A 26,030-nucleotide genomic window follows, 5' to 3' on the forward strand; every position below is an offset into this window, starting at 1 on the left:
AAGCAAATATTTGCAGCCGAAGCCGGAAATATGCCGAAGAAAGCATTTAAATCAGTTTCGCATTTTGGTCGGTCTCTCGTCCCTCGACTGGAAACGGAAATTCCCCTTCGCGTATTTTACTGGGCGCTAAATACCATGAATGGTATTTGGCATCGACTTAACCCGGGCCCAAAAGGAGCAACGAAACTAGCAAATTAATAATATTAGTGGCGGGCAGGGATTCCTCCTGCTGGTCCCTCGTCTTGTGGTTGGTTCGTGAGTCCAGGCGACAATGCCGGATTGGCGGCTCAACGCTTTTCTCATTAGAAAGACTTCCGTTGGGGGCCGGGGCCGGGTTGGGGGCTAGGGGCTGACACTGAGCCGCTCTGAAGATGCCACAATTCACCCAGCGTTGGCCATAGCCAGTGTTTATGTCATTAAGTGCCGCCCGACACTCAGAGACATCTGTCCGTGCCCTTGGCATGCCTGGAATTGTTTTATTTGTGTGCTGGCTCTTTGGGACAGATTATTGTTTAGAATATTGTAATGTGGCAAAGCCAAACAAAGTGGAGTGGCTGCAATGCAGAGCCCGAGGGTTGTCGGAGCATAAGATAGCACTCGTTGAGTGTGTTTTAAATATATAGATCCAACGATTAAGAGGCGTTTTCTTAAGTCTTCAGTCAATCATCAGACAGTACCACTTGAGAGCCAGGCAAATATTACAGCTAGAATCTATCACGACTTTGTGTAAGTCCCTGTTTTACTTCCAGGAATCTTTAAAGTCCTGTTTTAATCCTGCCAAAAATGAATTCCCCAAGTAAACTCAAACTTCCCCAACTCCACTCAGGAGTCAAGTTTTAAGAGGATTGTCTGTATTTCAAGGGTTGAGCTGGGCAAATTCCCCAAATACCAGCCGGCAATGGTGTCCCGCCTGCCTGTGCGAGCCGCCTGCCAAATGAAGTTCCACTCTCACACTACTCGAGGAGGACAACTTTTCGGTCTGCCCTCGTTCGCCTGGCAGCTTAAGTATTCTTCATTCGACATGTTTACTTTGCCCCTCGCCTGGCCCCTTGGCTTGGCTTCACTCCACACTGCTTTTTGTCTTGCCGCTGGTTGGCTGGTTGCAACTTTAGAAACCATTGAGAAAGCCTTTTGTGTGTTAGTTAAAGGTTCGACGCGGCCCAGCTCCTCTCTGCTCTCTCTTTCCGTTCTTGCCTCTTTTTTGGGTTTAACTTTCATTTTTTTTGTTGTGTCAGGCATGTGTAGGGGAAGGGCTTTGCGCTGCTCGCTCGACCCATAGGCCCTGTCGGCCTAGGCCATTGTCTCCCAGGGCGTTCTTTTTTCGTTATTTTTTTTCCCCTGCTGCTGCTGCTGCTGCCATAAAACTCTATACATATATTATTTATGCTATTATTGATTTTGTATATGGGTTCAGTGGAGTCAGAGGTGGACCCCTGGGGCAGGCACCGCCGCTGCAGATTAACGTGTCGCCATCGCCGGGCGCAAAATGGAATCATTCTTCAACAAAATTCATAACCAACTTCGCGAGAGCTCATCAACTTTCCTTTGAGCCGTGCAATTTGTAAGTCTCGACCGAAAATTGAAGAAAAGAAAAACGACAGAGACAGAGACAGAGAGAGAGACGGACAATGTTAGTTGCGGTCTCTTCTTTCAATTTATTTTGGTAACACGCGGCGGATACGCAACTTCAACTAAGTTGCGGTCTTTCAAGGCAGGGTTTGCCCCAATGCGGTCAAGGCATTTTCATTTTCATTTTTTGGCTGTTCGGCGGCTGGCCAGCCAGTGACTTTTTGCCTTCTTTTAATTTCGACTTTTTTAACAAAGTTAACCAAATGTTCGGAATTGAATTTGGGACCAGGCCCGAATCATAAATGGTCACTCGGGCGAACTCCTCCTAAGTACACAGCCCCCTCCTACAGTTGGCCTACAGTTTATTTACACTGCTAACGCCTAAATTAAATTTTAAGCTGTTGATTTGCATTTCCAGCCCTTGCGAGGACCAGCCTCCTCATAGACCAGCCCCACGCCCCGCGGCCCGCAGCACAGGCTCCGCCGCTCCACGTTCTACTTCGCAGATGCGATGCGGTGTTTATTGAACCCTGATTACGTTCAGCAGCGACGAAGCGAGAACAGGCAAAGGAATCAACATCAAAATCAGAATCCGAATCAGGCACAGGCTCATTAGACTTGGCTGCGAGATTCCAGAGAGTGGGTGGAGGGGTAGGGTTTGGGGCCAAGTGCTGCCAGGGAAAATGGCTTCTAATTAAGGAGCTCACACACAGACACACACACAGACACACACATTTTGAAATGGAGGTCGTGGCAAACTCATAAAAAAGGTTAAAGTTAAATAAAGCGCAGAGAAAGTTAAAAATGAGCCCGGCTTCCCAGTTGCTACTTGTTTTCGTTCCTGTTTTTCGGTTTTTCTTTGTTTTCACACAAAAAATCTGTTAAGCATTTCATTTTTTTTTGTCCTCCATCTCGGGCGCGTTTCTTTTTTTCGGGCTTTTTAATGAAATTAGGCTGACTGCCTGCCTGCCATCCAGCCACATCACTCAGCATTATAAATGGGCCAGGGGAGAGGGCCAGGGCGAGGTCGAGGCCCGGCAAAACGAAATTAGCCGCGTTCAACAAAACCAAAATCAAATTTTGTACTACAAAGAAGATGAAAAATACACATACATTTATAAGCGAAAGCCGGCGAATGTACGAGTATCGGCACATAGGGGAGTGTCAACGGGCGGGAAGAGGGTACGACTGTCGGTATATGGAATACCTAATTTACGCAACGAACTCATTTGAAATGAAGGCAACGAAGATGCCAGCGACAGCAGGGCCAACAATGATCCAGTCGAAGGCAATTCCGATGACTGGGGACTCCAACAAGGACTGGCACTGGCACTGGAACTGACACTGAGACAGTGAGAAGGACATGGTTTGAGGAATTTCGCTGGTGAAACCAATTTGCAAACAAGTCAACAATGGCTCAAATGGCTGGGAAGTGCGCGTAGGCAATAACCCAGAGTGCACTCGCCTCCTAGTTCCCTCTGTCCTTCGGTTCCGTTATGCAAAGACCCCAGACCACACCATAAGCCAGTTAGCTAACAGAGTACTCGCGTACTTGTACTCGCAGTGTGCGAGTGTGCTCAGTAAATAGACTCGCCAAAATGAAGCAACTATTGATTGCCAGCAACGCAGTTCGAATTTGAACCCTCCCACCCAAAGACATTGATACTTGGAGCGGAACGGATCCTCCTCCTCGGCATTGATGAGATGTTTGCCATTCTGTGCTTTGTTGGCAGTCTAATGAATTTCCACGATAAACGAGCTTTTCTTTCGAATGTTCCGTTTCCGTTTCCACTTCCACTGCACACGCAAACGTGACATGAACTACATTTAATTTGCCTAATTAAGATGCCTGCGACCCCAATCAATGTGAAATGCAACCAAGTGCATTAGCTGTTGTGTGTAGATTAAGTTTAAATTTATGTGTAATTAGGGCCATTAGTACATTACGTCGTACACAGTGCCCTGTAAAAGGACTTACAGTATTACTCTGAATAGATTCAATTTTGTACAGAGAGTCCTTTTGCAGGGTCTCGTTTAACACAGTCTCAATTTCCCATTAGTGCGGTTGTCGCGTTTCCGAGAAATCCCCTAGTTTTTAGTCCAATCTCTGTTTTTCTGTGTCAAAGGCATTGTAGTATTGTAAAATATAGCCCACACTTTATGTCATATACAGTTGTCTGTGAAAGGACTTAGACTTATAGTATTCCTTGGAATACAGTCCATTCTGTACAGAACAGAGTCTTCTTTATCAGAGTCTCAGTTTCCCAGAAGTAAGGTTGTCGCTTTTCCGGGAAATCCCTTACTTTTGGTTTATGAGAATCGGCGCCAGACTAATTGCAAGGGCTGTCAGGCCCGTGCCCCAAGCATATAATCATAGAAGAGAGTGAAAGTGGGTGATAGAAAGAGAGCGACAAAGCTGCTCGGTGCATGATGAAATTATAGAAGGTGGTCCGCTCTCAACGTGCTCTCTTTTCGGGTCTTATTTTGCTCAGTGCAACAGCAACCTTCGTTCCTCTCTTTCCCTCATCAAACAAGGCGAAAAAGCGCTCTCTGTAGTGCTGAGCGTAAAATAAGACCCGAAAGAGAGTTAGCGAACCACTAAAGGGATTTAGCTACGATGTTTCTTGAGCACAGATAGGGCTGGGAAACCCGACAAAGATCTTATAGAAAACATTCGTTTTTCAGTATACAACTACACCAACGGGTAAATACTTCTGCTGTTTCCATCCTGCTTGTTTTTTTGATTATACTAGCGGTTTTTCATTTGACAGCTAAAAAAATCGACAACATGGCAAATATATTTCATTTCAAAAACATGTACCAAACGAAAATTGCTTGCCTACGCAAAGAATAACAAAAAAACACATCCTCAAGATTACTACGAAAACATGTAGCCCGCAAGTGGTAATCCACGCATAAATTTCCACTGCCTCTGCCGCTCCAGCCTCCTCCAGACGCTCCTTCTTGTGGCTCCCGACGCTGCTGTCGTGGAGCTGCTTGTTAGTGATTGCTGTTACAGCCGCAATTGTTTGCTCAAATCGTTAAAACGTTAATCAAACAGTAAAGAGAGCAAACGACGCGTCCTGCCACCATCAAGCACCGCCAGCCACCGCCAACAATGGGATCCACGTGCACGCACACTCCGGCACACCTGTGACGCAGCCGCTGCCGCTGCCGGTGCCGGCGACGCAGCCTGGTCCTGTGCCAATACCTTTGTGTGCCCCGCTGGTTAAGTGAAACCAACCAGGAGCATTGGCACACAAAACCGCAGCCGTGGGGAGGGAGCAGGATAAAGTGGAGGCCAAAACACTGTAACAGAAACTGAGTATCGGAGTAAACAGAGGCAGGGGATGCCAAGAGATGGCGGCGACGTTTGCAGCGGAATTTCATTCGTTTTTAGAGCGCTTTATGTCTTTGTTCCTGCATGGACGGTGGGAACAATGTCCCCAATGCATCCGCCCCCAGAAGCGCACCCTCTACTACCCACCACTCTGCACACCGGCCCCAAGGCACTGCCATTCAATACCTAGGGCCCCACAGGCATAACTCTTCAATACCTCAGCCCCTAAGCACAACTCCTGAATGCCTCAATCCCTAGTCGCAGCCCCGAAGCAGCCACAAACACAACGACACCAGCAACAACTACAACCGACGGCCCCCGGGCCCAGTCTGCGCCTCAGTCGTACATGCAAAGTCACTCAATTGATTTTCAGCAGCTCGTTGTCAATTATCTGCAGTGGCTTGGACTTTTGTGCTCCTGGCCATTCATGGCAGGACGTTGGCTGCGCCTTCAGCTACCTATGGCGGCCAGTCTGTCCAGACCTAATGGCATTGCCTTGTGGCTGGTGGCAGTGGCAGTGGCACTTGCAGTGGCACTGGCACTGGCACTGGCAGTGGCCTTCATCAATACGCACACAGAGAGACAGAGACCGAAACAGAGACAGTGACAGGGACAGGGACAGGGACACACGGAGAAATGCACAATGAGACACTTGGTGCACTTTGTCGAGCGTACTTGAACAGTTTCAAGGACACCAATCGCTGCCAACATACACTCACACTCACACTCACACTCGTATACTCGTATTCTTGGCTCAAAAGTATAAATCAGCTGTTGTCCATGATTCATTGAGTAAAATGTTGGCTCTCTCTTACCGTGACTCTCTCTCGCTCTCTTAGCCCTTGGGTGTGTGGGCATGGAACTGTGTTAATATGCGTGGAATTCTCGTTGTTGACTTTTTGCAGTGCATGCCATTCAATTCCATTAGGCCAAGTCCCTGTCCCCGGCACCACTCCACCACCACCACCACCACCACCACCACCATCACCACCACAGGCGCAGGCAAAGGCCTCTCCTTGGCGCAGCGCCAGTGGTGTGTTTGTTGCTGTTTTTTCCAACTTTCATGCATTCCGCATACAAAATTCTTTTCCATTCCGCCAAAGTTTGGTAAGAGTTAGGCACGTTTTTGTCAAGAGCTCAGTTCGAGTGTAATTCCAAAGAAATATTAAGCGGGAATTGTTTTTCCTTGCCCCCCACTCTCATACTCGAGTGCTTCGAGTGAAATATACGAGAGGGCGGACGTTTTAAAAATATCCGTTGGTGGACAGGACCGGACCGGACCGGACTGGACTGCTTGTGACACAGCAGATTGCACATTAAGGCCTACTTGCGATCCAATTAAAGGCCGTTTTGCCGCTCATCTGGCTGACCCACATAAATAATGCATAAGCCATAATCTACGACATAATGCGTTGCCCAATTGCCCAAGGCCCCCTCACGACGCGGCGTGAGGCAGTCCTGAGTCAGGCGGTGGCGGCGGCGGCTCTGGTCTACATTTTCTTTTTATAAACCCCTGGCGAGGCGTTCGTCTGGCAAAACATTATCCAAAGGAAGACGAAAGATTAAAAAGCAACCCAGCCCCAGCAGCAGCAGCAGCAGCAACCAGTCCGGGACCAGTCCCAGTCATTCCCGGACAGCCAGCGGCGATGGTGACGGCGGCGGCGGCGGCGACGGCGGCAGTTAGGTGAAATGAACAGGGTCCGGGCCAAAGGGCAACTGAAATTATGCTACGTGCCCTTCCCGGAGAGTCCTTCATTCTTGGAAAGTTCTGATTTTGCTGCATTGGCCGAGGGCCCGGACAGATCGAAACGCCTACGCGACCAACACGTGACATTCTGCGGCTTACCCTTTTATGACCTTCATATTTATTGCAATAATCGTGTGTCGTGTGATGTGTGTGTGGGGGCTGAGAGAAGTAAATTGAAGCTGGCCAAGGGCACTGCAGGTTGAATCTCGAGCAAGGCCTTGTCACCGTCTCTGTCACCGTTAACGCTTCGATGACTTTTCCATATTGACTTTTCCGTTTCCTTTGTCCCCGTTCGAGTGGACACTGTCAACACTCTAGTCTAATTGAACTTGAATGAAGACAGAGCTTTCCAAAGGCTCTGTTTTCTGTAGTCCAGTCCCCATCGATTGTGTGTCCTTTTGGGCAAACAAATCTAATGGCCTTCTATTTTTAATAATGACTTAACAGCCAGCTCTCTGCCAGCTCTCGGCCAGCTCTCTGCCAGCTGGAACATTGAATTGCTCAGGCGGTATGTTAAAGTTTAAGGCCATGAAAATTAATTAAAAACAATTTTCGCTCCACGCACACGTGCCAAGCGACGTATGAGTAATGCTTGCTGCCATCCCCTGGAAAACATGGCCCCGTTCCGCTCCTCCTTTGTTTTTATAGTTTTTTGTTTTTTCGTTTTTCTGTTTTTGTTTGGTTATTTCTTTTAATTAGCGCGTGCGGCTTCGAAGCGTGCCGCCGCCGCAGCAATCCAAATGCAGGAAAGCGTCAAACAATTTCCACAGCACACTTTTTGGCGCACTGTGCGGTATCGCACCACATTATTCCCTTCCAAAAAAGGTCTTATAAGTTTAACCAAAGGATTGCAGGGCCACGGGGAAGAAGTACACCTTTATTCTTCATTTCTGAATGAGTGTCATTGAAGGAAGAGCCCTGCAAGGGTATCCAAAGCTTCGGTCTAGCGATGCTCGACTTCCTTTCTTGAATGCTAATGTTTTTGTCTTGGCCACACACACACACACGCACACACTCACGAATCTATGTATGAACATTAAATGCAGAAGGCAGCAGCATGGGGCAGGCATGGGGCAGCCACCGCTGGCAGCTGGGAGGCATAAATATATCAAAGAGCCGACAAGTAAATGGGCGTACGCTGTTTAAATTCGTTGGTCAACATTCTTGCGGTGCCCTCCATGAACAAAATGCGAACAACAAAATACGGAATACAAAAAATAAGAAATATAAAGCAAACAACACCACCGGCAGGAACAACAACAAGAAAAGCGGCTTTCTCTGTGTTGGTGGATAGCATGCAAATTTTTGGCGGCGCTCTCAGGGTCCCGCATGGCAGTCCCTATGGCTCTGGCTCTGGCTGTGGCTGTGGCTGCGGCTCCTATTGTTTTTCTACTGTGGGGCCCATAAATTCGGGGCATGTGAGAGGAAAAGTTTGCAACAACAAATCAATAAAACTGCCATCAAGTGCCAGCAATGAAAACTAGCCCCATAGCCACTTGCCCCAGAAGCCACTTGCCCCAAAAGCCACTTGCCCCGCTCCGCCCTACATCTATTTATGCACATATTTATACTTATGTTGTCGGAGGTACGACAACTATTCTACATGTTTCATAAAGATATGAAAAATAAATTTGGAGCCGTAAAGTTTCTTTTCTTTCGATAAGCAAAAGCGTAGACCTACAGCCTACAAACATTTTTCACGTCAAAATAATATAAATTTATGCCCCGGGGAAATTGTACCCTACTTCCGAAGTTCATAAAGGGCTTAAAGTAAAATACATCAATTATTTTACAAGATAATTTGTCCATCTTTCTATAGCCTATATATATGTAGACTCTCTTTATATTATCCTTCTATAATCGAACTATTAATATTGATTAATATATCCTATATCCCTATAGAGCTTAAGCGCAATCGAATACAAAAGATTTATTGCAGCTCAAACTAATATTTCTTTTACAAGAACAAAAGGCAAAGTTTTCTTGAGGAAGTTTGAAAATTAACGCTACAGCAGCAGATAGGATATCCTTTCAAGAAAAATATTTGGACAGCTTTCCAAAGCTATTAATTTTCGAAAAGAACTCCTACAGACCTGCTTAATTTATTGGCAATTAGCGACACCGATAATAGCTCTACATAAAGTTGGTCAAAATGAAAAACTTGAAGTTTGATTCGAGCAGAATTTGGTGCTCAGATAGTTTTCCCTAATTAGTAATTTCCAACTTATGGATAACTGGAAGTCGTGGGAGATTTGTTAAATATTTTTTATCACAGCAGGAGTGGGGGCCGATTATAAACTTTCTCCCCACTTGGCAAACATTCAGCAGCTCATGAAGGCATCCTTCTTTATAATAAGTATGCATATATATCAAATATAAACATTGAAACATAATCACGGTAATCCTGTTAGCTTTCGTTTGCTGTTTATTTATTCGTAATCTCTGCTGCCTTTTTCTCTCACTTTGTATTTCGCCTTTTGCTTTGGCCTTATAAATAATTTGACAAAGCGCGAGAGAAAAATGAAATGGGAAAAACGAAACATCAGAGACAGTTCATTTAACTTTGAATTGCTTGGTAATTGTGCTCAAATGTTTCGTAAATTTGTTCATTAAGTTCAGCGAAAGGAGCGGAGTTCCGTGTAATTATCCGAGACTTTAAAGCCTGAGACTTTAAGCGCTTCGGCCAACAGGCCAACAGGCCAGGCCAGGCCTGTCCTGCGGCGATCGCATCTCTCAGCTGTCAATATGCAACCGAAAGTGGCCAACCGTAGTGGTCATAATGCTTGCCCCCAACCACACGCACACATGCGCCACACTCGCACAGACACAGGGGGCGCACCCTCCCGCGGAGAGTGGGAGAGTGGACGTGGGAGTGAGTGTACACAGTGGGCTATCGACTCGCACAAGAGCAATTAAAAGTCAGAAAATGACCCCAGAGCGTGGCAGCCAGCGCTTTCAATGTTCATTTGCATACGGCCAGCGTCATAATTACATCATAAGTGGCATGCCCCGGCGACGCGTCGCGGGGATGAACAAAAAAAGCAAACCAAAACCAGCACGAAATCCACTAAAAAGCTAATTACCGGCCCAAAGCAATTCAGCCGACAATCTGCTGTTGTCAGTGCGTTTATTAGTTCTCTATAATTATATTTTGTAATTTTCTATTTTTATTTTTGGGCTGCTGTTAAATTGCGCATACGCACTGGTGGACTCTTTGGCCTATGCACCTGTAATGGAAAGCTAATTGTGAGTGTCAGTTAACCAGGTTTGATTGCCGGGGAGAGCCCATTCATCAATAATTCCTGCTGCTAGCCGACCCTCAACGGAGAAGGTCAATGCCACACAGCACCACCCACAGAAGCATTGTCACGCGATCCGGCCAAGGGCCGTGCTGGCACACTGCGCTTTCCGCAAGAATTATTTATTCATGGACTGTTCAATTCATCATTGGCCACGATTGAAGCTGACATTTCAAAGGCAGTCACTTATCCCTTCAATGGCCGGACAACTATGTAATTAGTGACTGCATTTGAGCCCGGCTAGTAGCAGGTCGTGAATCTGCGGCATGAAGTTAAATGAAATTCGCTGCCAACTGGGGGACTTAAAGTATTTATTCCTTTAATTCATTAGTCAAGCTTTAGGGCAAACACGGCACCTCGGCCAATTCCCGCTTTGCGTGCTCGTGCATTCAATTCTTTCATTACCTTCCGGCCCCACCCCTCGTCCAACGTGCTTGGCATGCCAGGACTCCCGGGGGGGAACAGGACTCCCCACCAAAAAATAGTTCGACGACTGTGGGATACCTACATATATGCCTCAAACACTAGCATTACTAGCACTAGATATTTACTATTCACGCAATTAGGATGATCGGCAGATATATATTATCCAGCATTTATCAGCCCCGAACCCAGGTACTCCTATATTGCTGCCTGTTCCATACATTCGCACCCATTCCATACACCTTTGCGGTATTCTAACAATGGGTAGCAGCACACGATGCGCGATACACGAATTCACGATACAATTAATGGCCACCAGGAGGCTCGACGTCGGGCCACATTTGATTTGTATTTATATGAATCAGCAGCGTTGCACGAATCTGATTTCCGCGGCAGAAGCGAGCGGAAAAGGAAAATGAAATCGAACAAATATTTATAACCCAATCGCCTGCTGCCCGCCTGCTGCCCGCCTGCCCCGTCGGCTTCTGTCTGTCAGTTAGTTGGCAGCACGGCAGGAAAAGTCACGCCAGGATGGCAGCCGGGTAAACTATAGTAATTGAAAGCGATATCCTTGCGCGGTCTCTCTTCAAGGGCACCGAGGCCTGGTGACTGGCCGGCGCCAGCCACTGAGATTGGCCGAGGGACGTGCGGACTCCAGTCCTATTATCCGATTGCTGGCGCGGCACTATTCACGTTTTCCCTGCCAATACCGATGTGGCATGTAATTTGATTATATACAAGCTTCTATCTCCATCTAGGGCCGCACAATGTTTGTCTAATTGACAGTAATTAAACGAATGCTCAGACCAGGGCCACAGCCACGGCGAGAGCGAGAGCCAGGGCCAGGGCCAGCGGCACTGCCGGAGTCAAAGTCGGAGTCAGAGTGGCGGCAAATTTGCCACATCAGCCCGAATGTCATAGCCAAATTGATGAATGATGACCCAGGTCGAGTCCGATGGGCGATGGGCCAGGGCAGGGTAGAGCAACAGCTCTGTTATGCGTGTGGCCGTAGATTGGTTGGGGCTGGGGTGGTCCGGGGATCCTGCCAGGAAAATGCAGAGTCATTCGCATATTAAATAAAAACCAACAGAACAAAGTGTTGCGCCCTGACACAGCAGCAGCACAGCAGCTCAAACATGGCATGCCTGGAGGATGGACTGAGGGACGGACGGCAGCGACTGAGATTTTCAAATGCCAATGTCAGTGCCATTGCCGTTGCTGTTGCTTTAGCCATTGCTACTGCCACTGCCACTGCCATTGCCATTGGGGGACACTGACGTGTATTGCCAAAAATTCGATTTTCGATTGGTTGTCGTTCGCCTTTGTGCCCGCTGTGACCTCGCTGTCATCGGAAGACCTGAATGGCAGCAGCAGCAGCAGAAGCAGAAGCAGAAACATTGTGTTGGCTGCACATTTCCCCATACACGTGCGGCTTGGCGGGCGTATCTGTGTGCGATAATGCGGCTGCTGCATTTGCAATTTGCTAAATTCATCGGATGCCAAGCCAGGCCATGCAACGGCAACGGCAACGGCAGCAGAAATTGCACCAACAGCCACATGGAAATGCAGCCAGCAGTGAACAAGTTTCAGCATGGGCTTCCACAGAAACTGTTGAAGGACTCGCCCACCTGTCCGTCACCGGATTTATAGCCAAAGGCTTTTCGGGTGTTTTCCCTCTTACCAACGCTTCAACAGAGCCCGGGGATTGCTTCGATTTTTTGCTTTGTTTTTCGTACTTTTTTTGTTGCTGCCGGGGGTCAGAGTTTCGGACTTTAAGAGTCTTGAAGTAGCAAAAATATTATCCCAAACTCATTTCAATTTTGTTGGGAAATTGTTGGGGGCTTCATTCCGATTTTCGAAACCCCATAAATGTTTTTGTTTTGTTTTCAGATTATTTTCCACGTACAAATGGTATAAGTTCGCAGAGTTTTAAATTCCCATTCGGATTTGTATGGGTTTTTTTCGTTGATGAGTTTCCTAAAATATAAGTTTTTCCCGATAAAAGTTTGGAGTCGAAACTAATTGCCTGTCGAGCCTGTACCTTCATTCTCGAACCTAAGAAACCAAATCTCAAGTGAAGTCCGACAGCCAGTCAGTCGGTCTGTCAGTCGGGTAAATCAGTAATGACATCTTATCAATCACTTCGACAGGTGGAAGGACTGCTTCCGGGGATGAATTCTAATTAATATTTGATGCTGGAGCGGCGATAAGGCCACAGCAGCCATTATGCTGGTGGACTCGACATCAAAGTGGCCGCAAACGGAGTGCCGGGCACACGAATAATCTTGCACGCTCTTGTGGCTCTCACACAAAGCCGACTCGAAGCCTTTTTCGGCTTGGCTGAAATTTGATTAAGTGAGTGCCAAAGACCGCAGAACGGGCGGAGGGAGGGCCATCAATTTGAATCAGTTGGTTGGGGCCCAATAAATAAGGTCTGCACAGCCGAGACGCTGAGACGCAGAGACGTCCGCCATATTAGCAGACATTTTTAACAATTCACCGTAATGGCCGGGTATCAGTTTTGGCCAAGGTGAGCCACCATCCAGCCAGCCAGCCAGACAGACTGCCAGGCAAATGAATGTTTCAGCCGGAATGGCGTCATTTAATCAGGCAAAGTGATTTTTCCACTCTCCACGCACACACGGCAGATACTTATGCACAATAAACTTATCATTTGTGTGTCTGTGTGTGTGCGAAAGATACGACAGGATGTAGGAGGAGCAGCAGGAGCAGCGGAGCTCACGTAGACAGGAAGCCGACACAGTGCCAGCTGATGTTAAGGTAGTTTAACCTTACGCAGCGACCCAACGGTAAATCTACGCCCGCTGTCATGCAAAGTTCCCAGAGCCGTGCCCCAGAGTCGGCCCCAATCCCAGCTCCGAACCCGACTCCAAGCGGTCCTCGATGTGCGTGTCTGCCTCGCGACTTTTCCTCTCTACTTGCTCGTTTTTTTCTTCTTCCCAGGAGGCGGAGGGAATTTATTACCATTTTGCAGTTATAATGTTTCAATATCTCTTTGAGGGGAAATAGAAATGGAGAGATGGAGAGATGCAGAGATGGAGGCCTGAGGGCTGGCTGGCTGGCTGGCCGGTGTGCCCATTATCGCAATTTAAGCACGATTCTGGCGGATATATATCCCCTGCTTAGGTGCCCCACAGACAGACAGCTACGTGATGTACGAACCGTTGCTGGAGGGAGGAGACGCTACGCCTAAAATGGTTAAGTCCCAACATTTTAGGCACCAATTGGGGTCAATAATTGGAGGCAAAGAGCCCGAAGCATGGCTGGTTAAGCCAACTAATTGGCATGTGCCGGCCTCCTAATGAGTTGCCAAAACTTCAGCAGCAGCGGCCCCAAAACAGCTGCGTCAGATACATTTCAAAGTGGAAATGGCAACGAAATGACTCGTCTATTTCATTTGATTTCATTTGATTTTAATTCCTGCAACAATGTGGGAACTGCTGGCCTGCATCTCATTGTTTCGCTTTACATTAACTACCTGGTAGTTACACCACATATACAATATTAGTTTGCATTTCCCTTTTTCAGACATAATTATGCTTCGAACAATGGCCAGAATCAGTTACATTCGAATGAGTGGAAATAATTGCAAAAGGATGGTGCTGTCTGTGCTGTCTAAATGTTCATTTGAATGTGAAACATCATTGTCCATGGAAGACCACAGCCACGTCTCTCCAGAATGGAGAACCACTTCGAAGTGAATTATAAATCGGTTTTAAGCACAAAATTGTAATTAAAGGCTACTCGAAAAGGACATAATATCGGGCATATAGTGTTGTTCGCTAAATCAACAAAAACACCACTAGATTATGGCCTGTCAAGATTCAATAACCATTTATTTAATTGCCAGAATAACATTTGTATTGTTCCCAAAAAAATAACAAATAATGTACACAATATGATGTTAATAATGCCATAATTAAGCCGGTCATGAAAAGAACATACATATTCCGGCAATTGTCAAGTTCACAATAAAACATTAATTAATTTGATTGGTTCAATAGTTTGAACAGTTTTCCAATTACGCGCAGTGCCATCGAGTGGAGATAGTCCTTGTAAGGGAGTTGATACCCAATAAAACGGTTTTGAATGGAAATTGAAAATTGCAGCTGCTTGATAATGTTGGTTTTTTTTTTCGAAATGCTGCTGCTGGTATTTGTAAAAGTACGAGTATCTATTGTCACTCGGCGGCACCCACATAAAATGCAATCCGTGGCAAATATTCGGTGTGGAAAGCATTCGATGCAAGTGGTGCAAAACATTTTATGCTTCATCAGGCCGAAAAAAGCCAAAAGCTTTTGGTTTCCCCGAAGTGTGGCAGGGGCAGTGGCAGGGGCAGGGGGGAAAGCGTTTATGGGCGGCATGGTTTGGTTCGGAAAGAGACTTTATCGGGCCAACTGCAGCTATCGGTTATGCAGGATGCTGCCACCGCAGTGGCAGAGGAAGTGGCAGGGGCAATTGCAGAGTCAGTGCCAGTGGCAACGGAAGGGGAAGAGGCAGAGGAAGCGGCCCCAGCTGCCACACTTTTCCAATTTACACATTCTATCATTGGTTATGAAATTTTCATTAATTTTCCCACACACTCGCACATATACTCGAATACTTAATGAAAGCAGGAAAACATACGGCAGAGGTCAGCCTCTGTCCCGATGCGGCGGCCCGGCAAATGAAATTGTTCAGTTTATTTAATTGTTTGGTGTTTGGTGTTTGTGCAACCGCCACTCGGGCTCATTTGGGATGCAAATGCGGCCCGGATCGCGGATAAACAACAACATTTTTTGGGGGCTGCAATTTATTTAAATTAAATTATTAAATACATAGTTCGTACGAGCAGTATATATATTTATAGGTATACTATATGTTGTATGTACATCATTAGTTTCTCGCGTAGTGCCTATTTAATATGCATATGTGGGGGTATTGGCGCTGTGTATGCGGCGCGGCGCGTCGCGTCACTTTGCCTCGAATTCGGCTGGCTATGATGTGGGTTAAGTAAGCTTATGAGGCCACGCGGGCTGGCCTCAACCTTGTCCTGGGTATCGTCCTCGTTTGTCGTTTCCGTGCTGCTCTGTGTCCTTGTGTCCTTGCCGTGACTCAATCGCCGCCGCTGCCAGCACTGCCGCATACTTGAGCACGTTTGCCCAGGCGCGGCTTGAACGGCACCGATTTCTTCATCATGCGCGACATGAACTGGCCGCCAGCCGCCTCCCCGCTGGCCCCCCCGGCGTCCAGGAGCTGCTGGAAGTCAATGCTGCGTCCAAGGCGTGGCGTGCGCACGCGAAAAGCGGGCTCGCCATTGCTCTGCACTGTCAAGGAAAAGGCAAAGGCAAGGCAGAAGCGAAAGCGAAAAAGGATTTAGAAAAAATGCCAAAATAATCGAGATGATGGCGCGAACGTGTTTGGGGCACCAATTAGAGCAGCGCTCCGTTGCGTATACGCAGCGTGTGCCACGGCGTTACACTTACACTGTCGCAGCTTCTGCAGCAGCAGGTAGTAGGTCAAAGGCGGCATGCTATCCAAGTCGAATTCCTGGGCCTGTGGCGGCAGCGGAGCCACGGCCGCAGCCTTTTGCGACAAACTGTTCTCCTCCAGCTCGTCAATGATGTCAGTCAGCTCTTTGTACTCGCCCATGGCCCGCTTATGGCGCGCTTCCGTCATCGCAGCTCGCACCGCATCGGTCCCGCCTCCCGCCGATGATCCTCTGGCAGGGCCTGCGCTGATGTGATTTGCCAAATCCAGTTTGTTTGCGCCCTGCACAAATAAAGTGCCACGCGGCAAAGAACAGAACAGAACGGAACAGAGAAAATGCGGCACGCACATAAGAAAAGAACAGGAAAAATATTTGAGATATTTCCTTGGAGGTTTTTGGGGCCCAGGCGAAGAGGAGAACCTTTCAAACTGTCGACACGTGTTAAGTTATTTTTATGCTGCCTATTTATGCCCCTACGTGCGCTGCACACACACACAGTCTGACAGTGCGGCTGAGAGTGTGAGTGCAGGAGTGCGTAAGTGCGTAAGTGTGCGAGTCAAGCACTTTATTGTTTCAATTTACAGCCCGGCGGCAGCCTGGCAGCATTGTGTGCCGCTTGATTAGACAACTCAATGTAGATTGAAATGCCAACACCTTAAATCGGCTTGTAAATCGCACTTCACCCATAAACGCTTACTCAGTTCGAGTATCTGTGTGCGTGTGTGTCTGTGTGTGTGTGTGTGTGGGCCTGAAGAGGGCCGATTTCTTCACATTTTCCGTACAGCTGAGGTGTGTTCTCGAAACCCGATGCAACGACCTTCATCGAGTACAGGGCATCCCCTAGTCGGGGCGTTCTTTCTTGTTTTGTTTCAATATTAAGTTCGTTAGGGAATTATGTATTCGATAAAATATTCATGGAATATTCGCCGGAAGACAAAATCTACACAATTTATTTATTTCCGTGACCTCTGGCACTGGCAGGAACACTCTTTGGTGTTGCGAAAATCACCTCGGACTTGCTTTAAGAACTGAGCTATTCACATTTGAAATATGCACACAAATATTAGACTATCCTTCTTTCTGTCTATGGGAATACTGAGAGTAATATTTGGCGGTGAAGGTGAAGCCCCACCTAATGTTGTATTTGATTCAGCTATGTTTCTGAAAGCAGTCCTCTTCTTCCCATTTCCATCAGCATTTTCCCGCTTTGGTCCACTATTCCGTATAGAATAAAACATTCTCCAAGTACCGGGCATTAATTCGGTTATCAATATTCATGGACAGAATAAATTACGTATACGACGGGGAACTCTGACCGCGCTTAACTTTCAAATAGAACTGGAACTCGAATCGATTTCCTTTTCCGAAAAAGATGCTACCACAAATGCAAATGACAGAAAGGAAATTGAAGCTCGAGTTGCACCAGAACTCAGAATTTCAATGCCATTACTGCTGCTGAAGTTACGAATAGTTTTACCAAATTTCCGCCCGACCTTGTGCGGTGCAGGGTGCAGTGTCTCAGGGCCAGCGAAGAAGAGAGGAGCTTAGCGCGTAACGCTTGTGCACTTGTGCCCGGGCAAATAAAACTAATTAAGTGGCGCTTGTTCGGCAAGCGGCCCGCCCCGCGCACTCACCTGCAGGGCCTTGGCCTGGCTGGAGACGAGGACGTAGCAGGATGCCGCGATAAGCAGCAAACTGCCATAACTCGGTCTACACATAACTGGCTCTGGCACACAGACTCCGGCACAAACTCGTTAAGCGTTAAGTGTTCTGTTTGTGTCTTTTACGAGGACCCAGGCGATGGCGGAGCTGGCGATAACAACTCTCTTGGACCGCGTTGCAGGACAACTGATGGCAGTCCCGAGGCGATTCGCAATTTTTATAGCCCCGTGCGCTGGGCCCCATGCGAGCATGATTAGGCCCTTGAATGACAGTCGCTAAATGATTTGTTATGCACGCTCTAATGCCAGCAGCAACAGGCGGTCGGAGTGGACTACTGCCCGCTGGTCAGCGGGGCAAATAAGCGTCAAATCCCGAACGGAAGTGCCAACAATTTGTCCCACACAGAGAGGAGAGCACGGAGAGAGAAAGAGAGGGCGAGAGCCGGGAACAGTGGAGCTCAGAACGGTTTACACTGGCATTCCCAGTGTACGAGTGCGGGGACAGCCTCCTGCTTTATGCAAATCAAAGCGCGTGAAAAACCTGCCACGCCCCAAATAGCCGGGGTATTAATGCCAGCACCAACGCCCCTGCAGACACGTCAATGCGAGTGCCGCTGCCAATCGATCAATCTTGTTTAAATGTTGACAGTTGTCTTCACATTGTATCCCAGCTTGAGGCTTGTTTGTCGCTGGCTGTGGCTGTGTGGGGGAAAGGCTTGCTTGTTGGCGTTGGAGTTGGCGTTGGCGTTGGCCCACTGCTGGCTTATTTAAATGCCATTTTCTGAGCCGCATTAGGTTCAATTTGTTGGGCAAACAGCTGCGCACCTTGGCTGACAACCGGCAGCCGGCTCACTCCTAACACGAAAAAAGACACGGCCCGGCCCGAAGGCAAAAGTTTTCCGTCGTCGTCCTGCCGCCTGTCAGCAGGCATTTTCGATCTGATTCGAAAACTTTGATTGTCGATTGTCAAGTCAATTGGTCAACACGGGAATCTGGCTGGCATAAGCCCTGGAACCTCTGCATTCTGCATGCTTCACAGGGTTTCAAACGAGGGAGATCTTTCATTGTCCTGCCATCCGTCAGAGGACTGCAAATCACGAGTATTTTCAATTAACACACCACTGCCCCAGCTCAGACCTCGACAATCCATCAGAGTCGGTTTTCCTTGGAGCTGAAACTGCTGTTGCCACTGCTGTATTTGCAACAGTTGCAACATCCCGGAGACTGAAAAGCTGCTGCCCGAGTGTTTATTTTCGCCACTAATTTACACAAACACGACCCGAACCCGAGACCCCCAGAACACCAGAACCCCAGAACCCCGACCCCAAACGCTGACCCCAGAGCTGGCATTTATTTATTTAGTAACTCAATGTGGAGCAGCAGCTTTTCCCCCTTGCCACAGCTCTGAAGGATTTATCTATTTGTCCAGGGCTTAAAATATTTCTGTTAAAAAGAAACAAATACTCTGAACGTAACGTTTAGTCCATGGGATACCTCTCAATCGGGATTGTTTATTTGGAAACTCAGCTGAAAATAATCAACAAAAGCCCACAAGCCCCAATCAAAGAGTCCCACATGAGAGATTATAAAAGAAAAGATACTTATTTTCGATAAAACGATAGAGAATAAAAGTGTATAAGCCGCTTGACCAGTAAAAGACAAACCAGAATAGGAATATCCTTAATTAGTACAAAAATACCCTTGGTCCTCAAAGAGTACCTTCTATAATGGCAGGTTTATTTCGAATTTCTCATAAATTGTCTGGAATTTCTAATAAATAGCACTAGCACATCCAACAGTTGCCTTTACACCTGTCAAACAGTAACTAATGGGACTAATTCCTATTGATAAGTGCACTCTGCACACCTTGGCCCCATTTGCTGCAGCCAAAGCCAAGGCCAGAGATACCGATGGATTCGATTCAATAAGTTAGCGGCATTAATGTTTGCTCTGCGAATTTGCCACTGGTTCAATTATTTGCCCCGGTGCGCTTTATCAGTTGGCTAATGCTCCGGCGCTAAGTCGCCAAGTGACGGGACTGCTAATGCCCTTCAACAGCCATCGAGCAGCACCCGCTGGAGGCTGGGTGTCGTTCGGCCGGGGCCTGGCCGAGTTCCGGCGAAGGGATTTAATTGAATTAGTTGTGTCCCGTAAGCGCCGCTTTGAAGTTTGCACTTTGCACCCGCCCACACGCCCGCATCCGCACCAGCATCCGCACCGGCCGATATCGGTCCAAGGCCTGGTCCTTGCGCACTTTCTGTTGACCCACGGAGCAGGCTCTGTTGACATTCAGGCGCTTAGGCGGAACTCGAGTGCCGGAAGGGCAACGGCTTTATGGAGTTTCCGTCAAGTCCAGCACTCGCTCAGTGCCAGGGAAATAATTAAGCTAAGCAGAGTGGGAGAGTGGGAGGGAAGGACTTTGCCAGTCGGGCAACCAATAAATAATGGCGCATGAAATTTATAAGCCACCAAAGTGGGCCACGACAATGATGTGGTTTTTATCCCCCTCCAAAATCCAAGTATTAAAACATTTAGTTGCCAATCTTGGCATTGGAGCTCTGATAGTCCCTGGCCGGACCCGGCAAACAAGCCAAGCTGACAGCCGAAGGACAATGTAACGAGCAGCGAGGACTCGGCAATGGGTCTGAGAATCTCGGCAAGGCTGCCATTGTCTCACTACATCAATCTCTATTTACTGTAATAGATATACATATACGAGTATACTTGTGTATGTTTAGCTGTGTGTGTGTGTGTGTGTGTGTGTGTCTTACAGCACTTATAAATCCTTAAAAATATTGAAATCAAGACGCTGAAGGACAGCCAGACCAGAAGCCCCCGTCCATTTGTTACAAGAGTTGGATAAAAACGATTTATGTCGACTGCCAAGGACATTTCAACTTCAATTCAATGTACTGCCACAAGTGTAAGCCGGCTGGGTCTGCGGTCATCTGTGGTGATGTGGTAGCTGTTTTATAGCCAAATCGAGTCAGCGGGATAAAGTGCTGTCAGAGCAGGCTTTTGTCTTGAAGGAAAATACATTTAGGGATTACCACATAGACTAAGGAGGAGTCACTTGTAGGGGATTTGCTTGAGAGTTTCCACTTTACTTAGTGCCGCAAAAACTACCCAGCGAAAAAGAACTTTCGAAGCTGCACACCCACATAATCCCCGCTTTAATCCCGCCTTTAAGGCAGCAGCTCGTCTGTATGCCATTCCCCTCAAGTGTCAGCACTCGACAGCACTGCAGCTGTCTCCCCGTCCGGCTCCCCTCCGCTGGAGCTATGCAGATGCGTGGCTTTCCACTCAAGCAGAATGCAAGCCAAGAGCTCCCTCACTGCGTATACGCAATATATATTTCTGTTATTTTAATGTGGCAGGGACGGACGGACGGCGGCCGAAGGGCGATGGAGATGGAGATGGAAGTTCGTTCCGTGTTGAGTTGGACAAATTGCCGAGCATATCAATATGCCGTGGAATGGGTTTATGGTCTCCGAATGTGGTATGCACACAAAGATTTCCCCATTGTAGCAGTCGCTACATTTTGGCAATTTCCCACCGTTTTACAGCCTCACGCTCTGCGATTATTTCATAAATAATTTATTTATTCATTTGCAGTTTCCCCGGCGACGACTGTTGTGCGCCCGAGCGCTGAATCGAGGCTCTGCGAGCAACTCAAACAGAGAGACACGTACCGGAAGAGGTGCCCCCGTGAGGATTGGGCAATGGAGTGGTGGAGCCCCGTTGTAGCTCCGGTCTCCGGCTCGGTGCGATGTCGAGAATAAGGACCAACTTCCCGGTCCCGTGGTTTGCATTGCAGATTGCAATTATTCGCGTTTTAAATTACGCGCACAGTTTGTCAAAGATAAACTTGGCGGCACAGCCACGACGACGGGAGATCATTATGTTCAGAGCAATGGAAAGGACTTTAATAAGCAACGTTTTAATCAGAGTGCCGGGCGTTAAGTGACCGCGAAATGAGCGACATGTCAAGGACCAAAGTTTCTGATTTCCTCAGCACCAGCAGCAGCAGCAGCGGCGGCAGCAGCAGCAGCACTGCCATCAGTCGAACGACAATGACATTAGCTGCAACATCATCATCAGCAACAGCAGCAACAGCAACGGCAACGGCAACGAGCAGGCCCACGAAATCGATTGCAACATTCGTGGCAGGTAGCGCCGTCTTTAATGCCACGGTCACAACAACGGCCACAGCCTCAAAGAGTAGCGGCAACCTTCTGCTAACAACGGCCACGCTAACAGCCTCCACGGGGTCTGCAACAACGACGACGACGAGTTTGCCTACAACATCGCAATTTGTAGATGGCTCGTTGACTTCGCTTTCATTAAGAGCCACATCGACAGCCTCAATATCATCATCGTCCGTTGGAGCTGGAGCTGGGGCTGGCGCTGCAGCTGTCACTGGCACTGGAGCCCTGTGGTCCTCCGAGTCCCCGTTTGAGCTGTTCCCAACAGTTGGGGCAAACATAACAGCCAATATCAGCAGCATCCTCGAGCAGGGCGAGGGACAGTTGGAGGAGAGCTGGGTGGATCTATCGGTGCTGCTCCTCAAAGGATTCATCTTCTCGTCAATTATCCTGGCCGCAGTCCTCGGAAATGCTTTGGTTATCATCTCCGTACAGCGCAATCGCAAGCTGAGGTAGGTCTTTCCATCCAACTTGTTTTCCCGGTCTCGGCTCACCTTTGACACTTGAATTTAATTGACGGTCATTGCCGCAGGGGCCCCACGACAATGCAGACAAGTAAAGGGCAGGAAAATCCTGGGAAACTCGGGCAAACAGGTGGGATGCGAGGGCGAAACCTTTCCCCCCGTAATAAATGTAATTTAAATGAGCGACAAGTGGAATAATAAAGCACAAAACGAAGTTAAATGCGAAACAAAAGCCCATCGCCCAGACATGAGAACGTTGCGATGACAGGACGCCCCAGAGTGCAGTGCAAATAAAAGTAGCATACAATTGAGCGCAAGGCATACAGTCCTGCCTCACTGTCCGTCCCACTGTCCCTCCCACAGTGCCACCCTGCCACACTGCCACAGTGGGAGTGGCACCCACACGCCCCTTTTGTGTTGCACAACGTTTGTGCGTGGCGCGAATAAGCTGGCGGATTTTGATTAAAGAGTTTATGATGCCACTAAAAAGTTAAAGCACCCGCTAGATTACCCTTTCGAAGTCATTCGGAATACAGATTCATATCTTGCGGCATGCGAATAAAGCGATTCTCAGAACACAGACACCATCGCACAGCAGAAAAGCTGGATTATTCCGAGCTCTACGAGATTGCTCTAGATTACCTTTTGTTATTTACTCTTTTTTTTCCATTCGGAAGCTGACATTTGTTTCTGGCTGGCAAGCGACTTTTCTCTGAATATCAACAGACACAAATACAGTGGCCAATAACATGGCTGTAGACCAGCTGTATGATATTTATAATATACTACATATATAAGTAATCAGGTAATCAAACATCGAAAAAACGACAATCATTTTCTGCGACGCAATTGCCATGTGGCTCTTCTCTTTCTAACCCACACACATTGCCGCAGAGGAACAAGCTCAACGCGCGCTCTCTTCATGTAGTCTCTTATGATCTGCTCTGAGCGAGTCGTCTCTCTCCCTACGCACTCTCTCGCTCACAGCTGCACAGCAATGGGACAGGCAGTGGACAAGAGCAAACATGCACAGCAATGGGACAGGCAGGGGACAATACCAAACGGTATATCGCGAGGAGTGTTCAGCTGAGAGTACACTGAGAATAATATTGGGATAGCCAAAGAATCTTGATCTGAGAGTAAACATATAATAAAAGGCCCTATTTCCAGAGTATCTGGCCATACAAAAAATACTCTTCTTGAACGTAGACTATTCTTGTCATTCGATCGATAAAAGTATGTACTGTTGGAATAAGCCAAAAAGCAATTAACTAGCAATAAATAATAACGAACGAGTGAAAAAATTCTTGACAGAATTAATATTTTTTTGGACCGTAGAAACTGGCAAAATACTTTGGTTTTTTCACACCCATTCTTTCGACATATCAATAAACACTTTTCAGAGGAGCTAAAAGGAATAAAAACGTTGACACAAACTGAAAAGAAATGAACAACCGAACCACTGAAAGCATAAATTTGAATTCTTGCCATGATATACCCAACCCCATCCGTTGGCTGGGCAACCGCATAAACCTCGCTTTCAGTTTCTGTGATATTTGGCTTAAAAAAAATGGATGCTATGCTCATGATTGTTGCCACATCGCTGTGGGGGGCAGCTGGAGGTGGCAGCTGCCTAGTCAGTCGAATGACTTATGACAGCCAAGGAAATTGCTGCATAAAGGTGACCTGAAGCCGGCAGCTACGAGCCAGACAGAGACAGAAAGAGAGAGAGAGAGAGAGGAAATGGAATGGAATGCAATGCAATGTTTAGCTAAGCTGCTAGTCCTTTCCCAGCGGGGAGAAGGCCAAGCACACACACATACATACATACATATGTATGATGTGTCACTCGTGCGACACTCGCATGCTTACATTTGCCCCCGTTCGAGAGCCGGCAAAAACGCATAGTGTTGCCCGCTGTGAACCCAACCCATCCATAGTCGCATGTCCATAGTACTCGTGACCCTAACGATCTGTTGGCCCTTTGTTTCGTTCACAGGGTGATAACCAATTACTTTGTGGTGTCGCTGGCCATGGCGGACATGTTGGTGGCCCTCTGTGCGATGACATTCAACGCGTCCGTGGAGCTGTCCGGCGGCAAGTGGATGTTCGGGCCGTTCATGTGCAACGTGTACAACAGCCTCGATGTTTACTTCTCCACGGCGAGCATCCTGCACCTCTGCTGCATCTCCGTCGACAGGTGGGTACTCATTTACAGCCACGTTCGCGGGTGCTTATTGTACAATATATGTATTCAACGATTTAAAGTCAATTGCATGCCCTGCTCTTGGGGGAAAGCCTTTAAATAGATCTCTCCCAGACCATTAATCTTTCCCAGATGCCTGGTGGCAAATCACTTTCCATACAAAAAGCGCCCCTCGCCGTCCCCGCCCCTTCCCCGTACCCGTTCGCGTTCCCCGGCGCATTGCGAATAAGAAACAATTAATTACCGTGAATGGAGCGCACATCAAAAGCAAACATTAGGCCGGGGCTGTATGATGAATGCGGCCCAAATGATTTGCAGCTGCCCGTGATGTGGGCGTGCCAAGGGACACCCACGCCCACACCCCTCGAACGCCGCCACGCCGTTAATTGGCGCTATGCCTGGTCGGAGGAGACTTCCACAGCTGCGACTACTCCCCAGGCCCGACCAAACAATGCTCCAAATGCCCCATACCCTGTGGCGGCTGGACAGTGGGCAAGGGGCCTTTGTCTGTTTTAATTAATTTGTGTTTCACTCACCTTTCGATGGGCCACAAAACCCACTCGAACACACACACACACACAAACAGCAAACAAAGGAGAAAGCAGAAAAGAAACAACAGAAGCGAGGCCCCCATCGAAATTAGAAAATAAATGATGGTAGGCCTCAACCAATATTTCATCCACGAAAACTACTCCTTTCGGTTATCCTGGCGAGATCTGGCTAGTATCTGGCATCTGGCATCTGGGACGAGGTGTTTATGCACGAAAAACTGAATCAATTATGGTATTACACTGAGAAAAATGAGTTCATCCTCTCAGACGAAAGAAGCATTTCCACGCCAATTGTATCCTATTGGATTTAGATCCCTAAAACAGTCCCTCAGTGGTGCGCTGCCACCTGAAGGAGGCAACCCCCCCCTTTCCGCTCTGTTCACAGTTCATTTCCATTATTAAGGCTTCCCTTCCCTGCAGATACTATGCCATTGTGCGTCCGCTGGAGTATCCATTGAATATGACGCACAAAACGGTCTGCTTTATGCTGGCCAATGTCTGGATACTGCCCGCCCTCATCTCGTTCACGCCCATCTTCCTGGGCTGGTACACGACGGAGGAGCATCTGCGGGAGATATCGATGCACCCGGACCAGTGCTCATTTGTGGTCAACAAGGCCTATGCCCTCATCTCCAGTTCGGTGAGCTTCTGGATACCCGGCATCGTGATGCTGGTGATGTATTGGCGCATCTTCAAGTGAGTGTGGTCGATGGACGCCGGACGCCGGACGATGGGTGATGGCATGAAATTAATGGCTGGGTTAATTGTTCTTCTGTGTTCTCCGTGTGCAGGGAGGCTGTGCGGCAGCGCAAGGCCCTCAGCCGCACCAGCTCCAACATCCTGCTGAACAGCGTGCACATGGGCCACGCCCAGCAGCCCACCAACCTGAGCTATCTGCATCCGAGCGACTGCGATCTAAATGTGGCATCCACGCGCGAGGAGACGCACAGTGCACTGAGCAACTTGGAGGTGAGTGCAACGGGGGGGTGTTCTGGGGGTTCTCCTAAGGACGAGGACATTCCAGGGCAAAGAGACCGCCGCCTAACATTAAAGTTCTGTTCCCAGGAAGCGAAG

At 48.0% G+C, this 26,030-nt stretch overlaps 2 protein-coding genes across 4 annotated transcripts in view; one reads left to right on the plus strand and one right to left on the minus strand.

Annotated features, from left to right (window-relative positions):
- LOC108156622 (octopamine receptor beta-3R-like) overlaps positions 1 to 26,030 on the plus strand; it is a 36,422-nt gene that overhangs the window by 3,635 nt on the left and 6,757 nt on the right. For all 3 annotated transcript variants that reach the window (XM_017288178.2, XM_033389540.1, XM_033389539.1), the window contains exons 2-5: positions 21,146 to 22,187; positions 24,199 to 24,399; positions 25,377 to 25,652; positions 25,748 to 25,925. In XM_017288178.2, coding sequence (XP_017143667.1) covers positions 21,505 to 22,187; positions 24,199 to 24,399; positions 25,377 to 25,652; positions 25,748 to 25,925 — 1,338 coding nt within the window. In that variant the 5' untranslated portion in view covers positions 21,146 to 21,504. The remainder of the gene's footprint in view (positions 1 to 21,145; positions 22,188 to 24,198; positions 24,400 to 25,376; positions 25,653 to 25,747; positions 25,926 to 26,030) is intronic.
- On the minus strand, positions 15,186 to 17,726 carry LOC108156625 (protein hugin). Its single transcript, XM_017288183.2, has 3 exons — positions 17,504 to 17,726; positions 15,865 to 16,150; positions 15,186 to 15,705 (listed from the first exon to the last, which is right to left on the minus strand). Exons 1-3 carry the CDS (start codon positions 17,585 to 17,587, stop codon positions 15,494 to 15,496), a joined length of 582 nt encoding a protein of 193 aa, XP_017143672.1. The 5' UTR covers positions 17,588 to 17,726; the 3' UTR covers positions 15,186 to 15,493.

The sequence above is a fragment of the Drosophila miranda genome, chromosome 2, assembly GCF_003369915.1.
Source record: "Drosophila miranda strain MSH22 chromosome 2, D.miranda_PacBio2.1, whole genome shotgun sequence".
In the NCBI taxonomy this organism is placed as follows: Eukaryota; Metazoa; Arthropoda; class Insecta; order Diptera; family Drosophilidae; genus Drosophila; species Drosophila miranda.

Coding starts and splice junctions, on each gene's coding strand:
- LOC108156625 (XM_017288183.2), bottom strand. CDS start 17,587: ATGTGTAGACCGAGTTATGGCAGTTTGCTGCTTATCGCGGCATCCTGC. Junction 16,151..17,503: donor GCCAGGCCAAGGCCCTGCAG/GTGAGTGCGCGG, acceptor TTATTTGTGCAG/GGCGCAAACAAACTGGATTT. Junction 15,706..15,864: donor GCTGCAGAAGCTGCGACAGT/GTAAGTGTAACG, acceptor TTTCCTTGACAG/TGCAGAGCAATGGCGAGCCC.